Below are 14,430 nucleotides of genomic sequence, written 5' to 3' on the forward strand. Positions count from 1 at the left end.
GCTTGTTTATATGGTCTAAGCTATAGTAGAAAAATATTCCACATGAGCACTAAACTGGCAGCATTAGGTTTGCATTTTTAAATGAATACATTCTCTGCAAAATCCTGTTTGGTTCCTTAATGCTAGCCATTAAATTGATATGGGTGACTATTATGTGAGGCATAAAGGCAGTTTGAATGTTTTGTTTTGTTGATATTATTTATCCAAAAACATCAAATTTCTATTTAAAATGCAATAAAGGGATTTTCTGAACACATTCAAAGAAACAAACACAGACTCCTGTTTGTTTTCAGACCGAAGGAGTACTGTGTGAAGTATTTCTTGACTTTGTTTTTATTAAGTCAACCTGGAGGGGTTTTGAGCATGAACAGCCTGCTTGGGTCATACCACTGCATCCTGATCAGATTTAACTCTGGACTTTGACTGGGCTACTTCAGACACTTTCTTTTAGTATTTTTTTCACTCACTCAGAAGCTGGGTTGCTGTTTTGTGGGGATTATTGTCCTGCTTTAAAACTCAAGTGTGTTTGAAGTTACATGTTGATTGCGGGACATTCTTCAGGATTTTCTGCTACAGAGCAGAATTCATCATGGTTTCAGAAGTTGTACAGTCATCCTGGTGCTGAAACGGCAACACAGCCCCAGACAGTCAAACTACTACCTCTATGTTTGATGAAGGGTGTTATTTTCTGAAATGCTGTTAGATTTATACAAGGTATATAGTGACTCTTTGTATCACTAGAATTGATTTCAGAGTGTAAGCTTCTGAACCTCTTGGTTTCACTACATGACTTTTCAGCACGTACAAAGCTCCTCTTCCTTTTTTTTCTGTCAGTTTCTAAGTCTCAAGTACAAAGTGCATCAATCTGAATAAGAGGTCATTGTTAGAACAGAGGAAATGAGCCCTCTTAAATGAAAACCGCAGAAGTTTCATGACATCTAAAACCAAGATTTTCCCTCTCAGTGCCTCATACAAGAGTTCTTTACCTCAGAGGTAAGTGTTGCATTCATTGTTTAAGAATTTATGTATAACTACATATCATGAATCAGATAAAGTGTTGGATTTGATTTATTTGGTTTGATTTTTTAAATTCTTTCTAAATTTCTTCTTGTAGTTATTTGCATGCATTTTCTTTTCAAACTTTAACAGATATCCTCTAACTTGCTTTTGTGCGAATGCATCCTTGTCCTCCCATGCTGAACATTTTATGTTTTTTGCCCTCTGACGTTCATTTGCCCTCTCTTTATTTGCTGTATTAGCAGGGTGCACAGCAAAGTCTCAGACTGAAGACAGCAAGACTTATCTTAGTCACGCAGCTTCTGGCTGAGCCCTCTGACTGCAGGTTTATCTGCTCCGACACACAGCCTCTCACTGGGAGAGCGGCACTTTGGCTCCTCTTTCCTGCTGACTCCCGGCTCCACTCTCGTCTCTCCTCCTTGTGTCACCCGTCTCAAGGAGCTTCTGGTAGAAGCAAGTAATGGAGGAGACAACAGTTACTGACCAGTAAGTGTTTTATGCTGTCCCAAACTGCTTCATTAAGCTCCCAGTACTTGGCACAATGTAATTAAAGGCAACAGTTTCACCACATCCCAAGTACCACTACTTGATTTACTTATTTTTGCATATCATTGGTATGCAAGTGAGAAGTTTTTCTCATCATATAACTGTATAATCCTGTGTTTTATTTATTTTGTGAACAATATGAACAAGGAATAAATTAGACCTTTAGATTATATCCCTTTTATGCATAAAGAGAACCAGCTTGCATTTAAACCTGCTTTTTCTTTGTTTTTTAGACCAGAACTTTCAGTCAAAAATGTTTCAGCGTCGATGTGTCAAGATGAAGAAGTGGAAGTCTTTGACACACAAACTGATGACAGCCAGAGGTCAAACGAATTCCCTGTGACGATGAGCCCAGTGCTAACTCAGCCTGGTCCTGGCATCGCTACAACAACCATCACCACCGTCACACAAATGGGGGGAGACTGGAGCACTGGACTTTTTAATGTCTGTGGAGACAAGACAACATGTAAGAGGCACTCACACACTACACTAAAGCACATTTCTAATTTAACATTGATGTTAATAATAAAAGCAAATGTATTTAGAACCTTGATTCATTCATTCATTCATTCATTCATTCATTCATTCAGGCTGTGTTCTGTTCTGGTTTTCCCTATTCTGAATCCTGTCCATCTGTCTTACACATTCATTACTGAACCTAAAACAACTAGAGTGTAATACAAAATACAGCTAATAAACCTTTTTACAAAAACAAAAAATAATCAAAAGATTTTTTTTTTAAATTATTATTATTTATCCTGTATTTTTGTGGGACGGTGTTAATTTCATTCACATAGTAATTTGGCATGCATTAACATTTTGAATATTTATTTTCTACAAAACACTCAAAAGAAAGCATCAGTGAAGCATTAAAAATATTTTAGTTGGTTCTACTTCTTAAACACCTTTAAAGAATAATGATTTATGTCTCGAGCAAAACACTTAGAAATACTCAGACAGAAACTATTGTTGCCTTCTTACATGCTTACAGGTATTATTGGGGCGCTGGTGCCGTGCTACTTAGATCTGAGTTTAGCCCAGCAATTTGGGGAGTGTCTTTGCATGCCTCTCCTACCAGGATCCACTTTTGCCATCAGAGTTGGAATCAGGGAGCGTTACAAGATTCGGGTGAGTGCAGTACATAGTTCTTTGTTTGTTTATTTTGAAAAACCCAAAATGTTTGTGGTGGTGAGTTGGCTCCGGTGTGGGGGCGAAAGCCGGTCAGACCTGGCAGGCCCAAACGTGTTGTGAAGGTCTGCTGGGAACGTCTGGCGGAATCCCCTGTGAGACGGAGCTTTAACTCCCATCTCCGGCAAAACTTCGAACACGTCCCGGGGGAGGTGGGGGACATGGAGTCTGAGTGGACCGTGTTCCGTGCCTCCATTGTCGAGGCGGCCGATCGGAGCTGTGGCCGCAAGGTTGTCGGTGCCTGTCGCGGCGGCAACCCTCTAACCCGCTGGTGGACACCTTCGGTGAGGGATGCCGTCAGGCTGAAGAAGGAGTCCTATCGGGCCTTTTTGGCCTGTGGGACTCCGGAAGCAGCTGATGGGTACCGGCGGGCGAAGCGGCATGCGGCTCGGGCGGTTGCTGAGGCAAAAACTCGGGCGTGGGAGGAGTTTGGAGAGGCCATGGAGAAAGACTTCCGTATGGCTTCGAGGCGATTCTGGTCCACCATCCGGCGTCTCAGGGGGGGAAGCGGTGCAGCACCAACACTGTTTATAGTGGGGATGGTGTGCTGCTGACCTCTACTCGGGACGTTGTTGGCCGGTGGGCAGAGTACTTCGAAGACCTCCTCAATCCCACCAACATGCCTTCCACTGAGGAAGCGGAGCCTGGGGACTCTGGGTTGGGCTCTCCAATCTCTGGGGACGAGGTCGCCGAGGTGATTAAAAAGCTCCTCGGTGGCAAGGCCCCGGGGGTGGATGAGATCCGCCCGGAGTTCCTTAAGGCTCTGGATGTTGTAGGGTTGTGTTGGTTGACGCGACTCTGCAATATCGCATGGACATCGGGGGCAGTTCCCCTGGATTGGCAGACTGGGGTGGTGGTCCCCCTGTTCAAAAAGGGGGACCGGAGGGTGTGCTCCAATTATAGAGGGGTCACACTCTTAAGCCTCCCTGGCAAGGTCTATTCAGGGGTCCTGGAGAGGAGGGTCCGTCGGATAGTCGAACCTCGGATTCAGGAAGAGCAGTGTGGTTTTCGTCCTGGTCGTGGAACACTGGACCAGCTCTACACCCTTGGCAGGGTCCTGGAGGGTGCATGGGAGTTCGCCCAACCAGTCTACATGTGTTTTGTGGACTTGGAGAAGGCGTTCGACCGTGTCCCTCGGGGAGCCCTGTGGGGGGTTCTCCGGGAGTATGGGGTACCGGGCCCTTTGATACGGGCTGTCAGGTCCTTGTATGACCGGTGTCAGAGTCTGGTCCGCATTGCCGGCAGTAAGTCAGGCTCGTTTCCGGTGAGAGTTGGACTCCGCCAGGGCTGCCCTTTGTCACCGATTCTGTTCATCACTTTCATGGACAGAATTTCTAGGCGCAGCCAAGGTGTTGAGGGGATCCGATTTGGTGGCCTTAGGATCTCATCTCTGTTTTTCGCAGACGATGTGGTCCTTTTGGCTTCATCAGATCGTGATCTGCAGCTCTCGCTGGAGCGGTTCGCAGCCGAGTGTGAAGCGGCCGGGATGGGGATCAGTGCCTCCAAATCCGAGGCCATGGTCTTGAGCCGGAAAAGGGTAGAGTGCCTTCTCCGGGTCAGGGGGGGTGTCCTGCCCCAAGTGGAGGAGTTTAAGTATCTCGGGATCTTGTTCACGAATGAGGGAAGAAGGGAGCGGGAGATCGACAGGCGGATTGGCGCAGCGTCTGCTGTCAAGCGGGCGCTGTACCGGTCCGTCGTGGTGAAGAGAGAGCTGAGCCAAAAAGCGAAGCTCTCGATTTACCGGTCGATCTACGTTCCCACCCTCATCTATGGTCATGAGCTTTGGGTCATGACCGAAAGAACGAGATCGCGGATACAAGCGACCGAAATGGGTTTTCTCCGTAGGGTAGCTGGGCTCTCCCTTAGAGATAGGGTGAGAAGCTCAGTCATCCGGGAGAGACTCAGAGTAGAGCCGCTGCTCCTTCACATCGAGAGGAGCCAGTTGAGGTGGCTTGGGCATCTGGTCAGGATGCCTCCTGGACGCCTCCCTGGTGAGGTGTTCCGGGCACGTCCCACCGGGAGGAGGCCCCAGGGAAGACCCAGGACACGCTGGAGAGACTATGTCTCTCGGCTGGCCTGGGAACGCCTCGGGATTCCCCCGGAAGAGCTAGAAGAAGTGGCCGGGGAGAGGGAAGTCTGGGCCTCACTTCTGAAGCTGCTACCCCCGCGACCCGACCTCCGATAAGCGGAAGAAGATGGATGGATGGATGGATGGATGGATGGATGGAAAATGTTCATTGTATACAGTGAAATAAAAACTTTATTCAGCATTTTATCAACAATTTTAAAAGTAAAATGTGCATTGGATCATGTGTTCTATTTTATGCCCTTGTAGTTAAAAATGTGTTCTGTGTGTGTTTCTGCTTCCTCCACTTGCTTGCATGTACTGTATGTCTGCTCCTTGTTGTCCTACATGTTTACCCACAGGGAAGTGTGTGTGAGGACTGGAGTGCAGTGTACTGCTGTTACCCTCTGGCTGTATGTCAAATGATAAGAGAGATGAAGCGCAGGATGAAGACCCAGACATATCAAGTGTCTACAGTGATGGAATCCTCCTGAAGAAACTGTTGTCCGTAACTGTGTCCTTTGCTTTAACTTTGCAACACGGATCAGTGAAGTCAACAGAGATTAGCATAATATATCACTGGCATAGGATTAGAGCCTTTGGAAACATTTGATCTAAAATGTAAAGACTGGAAATCAAAACGGGGTGAAACAAAATGTCCAGGTTTAAAGCTCCACTGAGTGATATAAGATTTGTAAATGCAAAGAGAAAAAAAACTGTAATTGCTGTTTGAATATTAATAGCTTGAATTATATCTCTGAAAGAAATTATTTTGTGGTCACATTTGCATATGTATGAAAAACAGGTGGGAAGATGAAGGGTTTTCCTTTTTTTCCAATTCCAACAGACATCAAACAAGCTCCAAACAGCTGGTAAAAAATTAAATCAAACAGAGAACATGTGTCAAGAGAAGAAAAGAACAAACAGTTAAACCTGTTTTACAAAAACAATAGTCCTGTTATTGTGTTCACCATGTAGGCATATTCGCTGACACGCTGTAGTCATCCTTAAACTGTATTAAATATTGCACTTATCACCATTATAATTCTGTTTTTACTCTTATGACATTGCTTTCAAAATCTAAGACTTATTTGCTACAAAAGATAAGACTTTACAACTTAATGGTTCTAATAATTTAATGCCCTCTTTCAGATTACTTTGAACCTGATTAGACCTTTGCTTAGCACTTTTTCAGTCAGCGTCTGAACTAACCTTGTCACATATTTTACAATGGGCTTTAAATTATCAAAGAAAATCAAATGTGACATACTTGTCACAAAATTCAAGATTAGCTTAGATTTTAAGCTAATAAATGGTTAGCATTTTCTTTTTCTATTACATTGGATATGCATTTTCATTAAAAACCTTTTTATTCTGTCTGTTCTCAACACCCAAAGTATTTGTATGAGAAATTAATTGTCCTTTTTTTTTTTTAAATACGCATTTTATTGTAACTGTTTACAGTAATATTTCATGACACTGATCAAGTCATTTTCTAGGCTGATTTATTTATAAGTACTAAATTTATTTTTAAAAAAACCAAATGTAATAATTGTTACTTTACAGAACCTCGTCAGCAGGTGGTGCAGTTGAACATTTTCTTACACAAATGTGATTTATAAGGTTCATTTCCTGTATTGGGTACCCAGTTTTGTAAAGAGAAATTGACTCATATGCATATAATGAAAATAAGTAGACACTAACACCAGACTGTATGTTCTCCAAAAGCAATGTCTTTGATTTTGCATTGCTTACTTTTTCTCTGACTTCATTAAATTAATTTGTAAATTTAAATTTTTTCAAATAAATTGGAAATTCTTTTTATATTTAGATTCTCTGACACCTTCTTTCTCTTCATTAAGTAAAGGTCACCACACAATGAAGGACAGGAAAGAGCAGATAATTCATTTTGACAGGAAGTCTTTACAGATCAAAATGATAAATTCTGTTTGAATGTCAGATCTAGAACACTGTAAATGAACTTACAATAAACTGTTTGCTTTAAGAAGGCCTAATTACTATTGTAACAGATTTACTTGTGTTCTGTATGCAGCACCAGCAGTACGGTTACCCACCATTCCCTTTGCAGTTGTTCATCCAATACAAAAAAGAAACTTATTCCTTTAAATATGCATTCCTTGATTTATCCATAGGCATTGAATCATTTTATTAATCCAGTCCTGATTGCCCTGCTTCCCTGAACCTGAAATGCCAACCAGACTGAGCGGATATGAAAATGTTATTTATTCACAAAGGCAGATGGATCCTCAAAGGGCAAATATGTAATTTGTTAACTCTTGCAGTCAGTCTCCCATCTGGCAGCTTTCGTGAATGAAATGGGAAAATGGAGAAAATTGGGTTTGAGTCAAGATAAAAATATCAATCTGATTGTGTTTGGTGGAAAGTTTTAATTTCTGTGTGATGAAATGTAAAAGTTTTAAAATTGGTTAAGTTCATTAGAGTGTAAGGGTAGGTCTTAGCTTCATCAAGACTTTTTGTTCTAGGTTTGAACTATGTTAAAGGTCTTTGAATGTAAAATAGGAATGGCTGGATTTACTTTAAGAAATCATTGTTGAGAGCAGAGTTGAGCTCATCTCTGCAAATTTGCAGCCAAGATGCGCTATGGATCTAAGCATGGAGATGAAAAATGGGAATGAAGATCTTTGACCAGAGACGCACCAGGCAGAACAGCAGTTATATGTTGGAAGAGGGTTAGTGAGGAGCAATCAACAAATAGAGAACACAAACTATGTAAAAATATACCACAGCACAATGGAAGAGTCTGTTAAAGACTATACCTTACACCCATGGTGCTGTTTCTGTTTCTTTTCAGTCATACTGACCACGCTAAGCGCTTTACACTACAGACACATCCACCCATTCACACGTGCAAATATTAATACACTGATCCATAGATCTGCTAATCATCTGCTCAATTCTTGGATGGATTCAGAGTCACCTGGTGACATTGTAATGTTGAACTGTGTATCATCTGCGTAGTTATGATACCTAATCTTATTAATTGTCATAATCTGAGCAAGCGGGAGCATACAGTATCTGAAAAGGGTCCCAGGATTGAACCTTGTGGTACCCCACACATGACTAATATATGTTTCAATGAGATATAACTTATTGACTCAAAGAAATAAGACTTGAACCAGTCAAATCCAACCCAGCTCTCTAGTCACTTGCATATGTCTTAGTCAACAGTGACGAATGCTGCGCTGAAATTCTTCTACATGCTATATTTATATTTATTGAACACTTTGACGAGGGCAGTCTCCGCAATGTGTTGAACAAGAAGAGCGGATTAATAAACATCAAAGCAATTGGTCATTGTTAAGATGCTGTTTAGCTGATAAAACACCGTTTTTCCACTATTTATTTATAGATCTAAGGTAAGATGTTGGTCTGTAATTTTGCAGGAGTGATTTGTCCAGATTGTTCTTTCTTTAACAGCCGTTTGACTACTGCTGTTTTCAAAGCCTGGGGGGAAAACACCTGATAGGAGAGATAAGTTTACTATTTGAATTTATCAGATGCAATGATGGGCAAAAGTTGTGAGTAGAACATCAAGATGGCAAGAGGAGTTGAATTAATTTATAATTTCTTCTGAGTGTTTCTGTATTTGTTGTTGATGTGAAAATTAGTCCTCCAATTTTTGTTACATTTACTCTTCAAAGATATTGACAAATTAGTTTCAATTAATTGAAGTTCAACTTCTACATTCATGGAAAGGTTTGTCAAACATTGTACAGGGTGCACCAATAGGTTATTTCTGGGGTTGAAAAAAAGAAAAAGTATAAGATCAATTGGGCTGTTTTCTTCTTGCTTGCTGGGTTTCATCTACCATGTAATTTAGGGTCTATGAAGACATAACCATACATACTTTGTAAGTTTTATTTTATTAGTCACATGATAGAATTTGACACAAATTCAGATACGTTTTGCTTATCATTCTGAAATTATTGCAGAATAATGACTGTATTTAATTTCTGCATCTTAACCATGAATACACTTTACATACTACAGTCTTACGTCATCTCTTCCAGATATGCTTTCACATCTCAACCGTTAGGGGGCAATGTTGCCCTAGATCTGGCTGCCGGCTTCTTTTCTATGCTTCAATGGCTCAGCAGGGTGACATCAGTTTTAAGTGCTGATGTGAGGTCAGAGTTGGGATTTCCAAAGCAATAGCCAGGTCAAGATCTGGAACAGTGAAGCCCTTTCTAAGTCAGAAGTCAGACAGGCATCATAAAATATCTCTGCGGATGTTCTTTCCTGCTGCTTCAGCATGAAGACAACTATCCCTATAGAGGCATCAGGTGTAGAGTACAAGCTGTTATCGACAACAGCCCCCGTGGGAGTTGAGTTTTTCATGTGGGTGTGTGTGGGGGATGTATTTCCGAGAGCTGTTTCTTGCTGTTGTGCTCATTAGAAACTGTTACTCGCACAGAGAGGGAACCAAAAGATCAAGGCATCATTTGCCAAATAAATTTGCTCTCTCATACAAGAAACCAAAGGTGAAGTAATAGAGAATTTATAATTTGAAATTTATTTTGGCACATCAAACCTCTTGCTTCCTTCGATTCTTTTTTTTAAATTAATTCAGCAAATTTATCTCCACTGTCTGTGCTTATTATGTCTCCATTTAAACCTGATTTATCTAAAGCCTTCCTCTTCTTATTTCTGCCCAATGATACTTCATCTAACCAGGGCCACCTGGGGTTTGCATAACACAAACCCACACTCTCCTCCCTCCAGTCCCTGGTCGAATCAGTGTCTCTGATTCACATTTGCCTCATCCTTGTCCTTCCTCTGATTTTCAGTGTGTCTTTCTCTCTAACATAGCATCATTGTTGGGGATTTTGTTGATGTGATGGTCAGCTGCTGTTTAGCCTGGAAGCTTTGTCCTTTTGACACCAGCAGTCTTGGTTTGGTTTGTATGTGATGATGGTGTCTTGCTTGGCACTGCTCCACTTCTAATGGTAGATGGATAATTTACCTATTTGCTCTATTTTTAAGGACAATTGAAGAAATAAGTTAATTTGGGAAAACATGAGAAAACCAAAATGGTCTGTTTTGCCTTCTGGACTCCATACATTGCTAACAAATTCCAGCCCTAAAATTAATTTCTTCACATAAGAGGATTTTTTTCTTTCTTTTGATTAATTAAGCTGTGCATCCTTTGAGGCTTTTGTCTATTTTCAGAACGTCTTCCAGCATTAATTAAAATAAACAAATGTGAGCCAAGTTTACAAATTTGCCATGGCTCTTACTCTATTACATGAGTTTATTTTAGAAAAATAAATTGTTTTGCGAGCATCAAAGCAATTGACAATGTATTGAGTAAGGGCATTGACATTGTTTTTAATATTTCTTTGCAGCCTGTTGTTGGTAAAATTGGTTTAAATATTTTCACGACTTATTTTTATTCAAAATATTTCTTAATATTGTTTTTACAAAATTGATTTCTTCTGTCAGGTCATTTCACAAGCCTATCAAAGTCTTGCACAGGAAGAGATTGTACTAGAAACACAATGCCTTATAAGAGTGTTCATACCTCTTGGACTTTTAGAGTAAACTAACACTAAGTAGTAAATATTTTTTAAGTAGAAGGAAAATAGGGCAGGTGAAGTACTGGCAACCTGTTCAGGGTGCATCCCAACTCTTCCCCTACGTAGGGATGGATGGATGGGAAATAGATAAATATCTGAAACAAAGACATAGACATCCACCTGATCTGATGGGAAAGGAGAGAACCAGCCAAGAGGGCCATGGGAACTCTGGAGGAGCTGCAGTGATCCACAGCTGAGCTGGGAGAATCAGTTGGTAAGGCAGCTATTATTTGTGCACAGATCAAATCTGGAGTAAGTGGAATTGGGGATAAGAGGAAAACCATAGTAGAAAGAAAGCTGTTTAGGTATTTCCACTTTGCCACAAGCCATATAAAGGACAGAGGAAACATGGGGAAGAAGATGCTGCAGTAAGATGAGAACAATATTTTGTTATTTTGACCTACATGTAAAGCACTGCGTAGGGTAAAACTAGAACTGCACCTTTAATGCACCATACAGTACAAAATGGTGGTTGCAGCATCATCCTGTGGGAATGCTTTGCTTCAGCAGATGCATGGATGCTGGTCAGAGATTACTGACTAGAGACATGTTGGAGACCATAAAAGACTTGAGGTTAGGGTGATGGTTCGCTTTCCAGCAGGACCACAAAACAAAACATTCACAAATGAAATCATTTGGATCAAAGCTTGATTATGTTATAGATTACCTAAATCTCACTGAGAACCTATGGTAAGACTTGCTGTAATGAAAGTGAAATCTGGTTTTAAGAAGTGACCCATAGAAGCAGAGTATAAATACCAAAAGCATCTTTAAGGCTAATATTTATATATATATAAAAAATAAAATAATGTTACTTTTTCCTTCCACTTAGGCACACAAAATCACTGTAATCATTGACGTTTGTAGCTGAAAAATGACAAAATACAAGAAAAAAAATCAAATCAAATCAAGGGGTTCAGATGCTTTTACAAGACACTGCCAACTTCGTCCAATGCCAATATTAAGTATGGTAAGTTGTAATTTTTTTCATTGGATCTTAAATTTGAGAGCCTCTAAAGCATGCACAACCATAAAATGTTAAAATCAGTAATGCTATTTGTGCTTGTGTAGGTGAACAGTGACTGCTGCATAAGTACTTTGCAGTTTTAAGAGATAGGAAGCACCTCTAATTTAAACCCTCATTCTGCTTAATATTCCAATCATCACATTCTCTACTCTAAGCCTGAGAGGAGGCAGTGGTGTTGCTGCTGGCTTCTGTTGGTGGTTGTACTGAAATGAAAGTTAAAATATAAAGAAAGGGTCCTCTCTTCACTTTTACTATTCTCTAGGGGGAGAAAATTTTAACCATTGACAACCAACACACAGGTTACATTTTTAAAATATGACAGTTTGTGAATATAGATCATACAATTAGTTGTTACTAATAATCCTCTTCATTATAAGTTCTAATGCTTCAGAGATTTATGCAAATATACAGTATTTGACACAAATAAATGATCTTCAGCTAATAAACTCTTTCATCTTATCATTTATTTTTAGTTAGATTGATTACTGCAAGTGTCTCCGCAGGTCAGCCTGAGAAAGCTGCAGCTGATCCAAAACTATGCTGCTTGTGTCCTCAACAAAACTATAGATCACATCAACACCCAGTTCTAAAGTCCACAGTAGGTTTTAAAATACTTTATTTTAATGTATTTTGCATCAAAATACATTAAAATAATATATTAAGCTTACCATGAAAAACTACTTAAATTCATTAAAAGGGGTCTTTGATATATAATTATTTCCACCATCCTCACTGTTCATGGTTGGCAAGATAAACTTGGGTTCTTGGCCAGTTTGGTTTCTGACTGTTCCAGTTTTTTTAATTTTTTTAACTATTCCTCTTACTGTAGATAAAAAAAGTGATTATGATATAACAATAATAATAATAATGAAGTTATTATTATTTTTGAAGCTTACATATTGTTATACTTTAGTGAGTTCATTTGATCATTTTCAATGGTATGTTACTTTAACAAAATTAATAAATACTGCAAATATTGTATTATTGCATTTGTTGAAGTCAACCTTTGAGATTCAATCAAGATCCATGCAACTCCTTGTAAATTATCATCTGAACTTGTGATTCCAGAACTTAGTCAATTCAATATTAACCAAAATCATGCAAACATTATTGTATTTTGTTTCTTCTGTTTCCATACTCCACTCACCACCAGAAGATTAGGATGCCCCCAGTTTTATGTGCAACAGATAAAAAAAAGAAATGTTACAAATCCACACTGAATAGTTTTGCTATCAACTCAGTTTGTGCCACTCTATGTAAGCCAACTTATTTCAAGATAAATCACACAACCAAAATTAATCCAGTTATAATGACGTATGCCTCAAGTCAGTTTTGTTCATTACATCAGTCTTCATCTAGTGACAAAATTTAAAGTAAGTCTCATAATGATGCACTGTATTTAAAAAAAAAACACTTTATATTTAACATATATTTACACATTACAACAGGACCTAAATACAGGGTATCTTAACAAACAACACACATTTATTGAAATTGCTGCCAGAAAATATTTAATTTTTGTTTTTTTGGGTCACTATTTTTTTTATTTTGAATAAGGCCAATTAACTGCAATGTTTGAATAAATCTGAAATAAAATCATAACTATTTTCTAATTTCCAAATCTAAATTCAAAGTATAATTTTAACAGCTTTTGTTAGTCTATAATTGGAGAAAAATTGCCCAATTACTTTTTTATCACAAAGTTATTTTCTTGTAAACTTAATGAGCTCTTCATTTATTTCAGATTTATTCTCCCATCTGTTTGTGACATAAATTATTAATGCATTTGACTGAATATTTCTGTTACAAAGCAGAAAAAAACACCAAGTACTGAATCATTGTTTGTTCACTGGCTATATCTCTGCACAGTCGCTACAAAGATCCATAGACTTCACTGTGAGCACTTTTCATTGTGTCTAAAAAATAAATGGTCTCTATGGGAACTGCTAAAATCAATCCCCTTTTCAAAAGAAAATCTCTGTAATTAAATCTCACAGAACACCATCTTGGAAAATATTAAGGCTAATGGTTTTAACTGAGGGAGAGAAATAATTGCAACATGTGGACAGGTAGAAGAGATGAGTTTTAATATACAAAACCTGACCAATCTTCTTGGAAGATTTTATGGTCACACCTCGTGAAGAGATTTGTGATAATGTACTGTTGTTTGTTATGATGGACTAGCATCCTGACATTACTGGAAACCAACTTTTATCATTAAATTTTCTGTCCACCAGAAACTCCACTGATCTCCAAAAGTCATATTCAGTTGATTTTGTCACAATACAATCGCAAACCTAAATAAATGTTGCAAAGATTTATTAAATTTTTTTAGATAGGGGATTGTGAAAGCAGAATGTAAATACAGTTTCTACACTTTCACAAAATTTCTGGTATAATTTGATCTGAGTATAAATGCAGTTGTTCTGTGAATTCCTCAGTCATTTACCAGAGAACATTAGTGAATAACTAGCAAGAAACACAGTAGAGAGGTTAGGGAAAAAGGTAAGAGAGGCTCAAAGCAGGGTGGGGTTGTAAACCAATATAAGCTTTATTGATCTCATAGAGCACCATTCAATTAATCATCTGAAAGTGGATAGAGTGTGGCACAACAGCAAACCTACCAAAACATGGTGATCTACCTCAACTGACAAGAGATTTAATAAGAATATTAATTAATTAATGACCTGCATTGAAATGCTTAGCCAATAAATGCCATTTGTTAAAAAAAATAAAATTGTACATTACCCTGAATGGACCATTATTAAAATTGTACATTACCCTGAATGCACTATTGTTAAAGAAGTTTGAACTGTTCACAGTTAATGGAATAAATTTGATCAAAGCATATGTATGTGTTAAAATGGCATTGTCAAAGTTCAAGTCTAATTTCAGAAGACAAGTTTTGCAAAGGCTTTTAAATGTTTTTGCTTGTTTAATGCAAAAATATCTACATAGCATTCAATAAA

At 38.8% G+C, this 14,430-nt stretch overlaps 1 protein-coding gene across 1 annotated transcript; it reads left to right on the forward strand.

The window, feature by feature from the left end:
• Positions 1–66: 66 nt before the first annotated feature.
• On the forward strand, positions 67–6,154 carry plac8l1 (PLAC8 like 1). The gene is made up of 5 exons (XM_005805465.3): positions 67–993; positions 1,260–1,503; positions 1,797–2,029; positions 2,555–2,691; positions 5,179–6,154. Exons 2-5 carry the CDS (start codon positions 1,478–1,480, stop codon positions 5,308–5,310), a joined length of 528 nt encoding a protein of 175 aa, XP_005805522.2. The 5' UTR covers positions 67–993; positions 1,260–1,477; the 3' UTR covers positions 5,311–6,154.
• The last annotated feature ends 8,276 nt before the right edge of the window (positions 6,155–14,430 follow it).

Source organism: Xiphophorus maculatus, chromosome 11 (assembly GCF_002775205.1).
Source record: "Xiphophorus maculatus strain JP 163 A chromosome 11, X_maculatus-5.0-male, whole genome shotgun sequence".
Lineage (NCBI taxonomy): Eukaryota > Metazoa > Chordata > Actinopteri > Cyprinodontiformes > Poeciliidae > Xiphophorus > Xiphophorus maculatus.

Bases quoted from the DNA above. Each gene is read 5' to 3' on its own strand.
- plac8l1 (XM_005805465.3), top strand. From the start codon at position 1,478: ATGGAGGAGACAACAGTTACTGACCA. The intron at 1,504-1,796 runs GTAAGTGTTTTA...TTTGTTTTTTAG, and splicing joins GAGACAACAGTTACTGACCA to ACCAGAACTTTCAGTCAAAA. The intron at 2,030-2,554 runs GTAAGAGGCACT...ACATGCTTACAG, and splicing joins CTGTGGAGACAAGACAACAT to GTATTATTGGGGCGCTGGTG.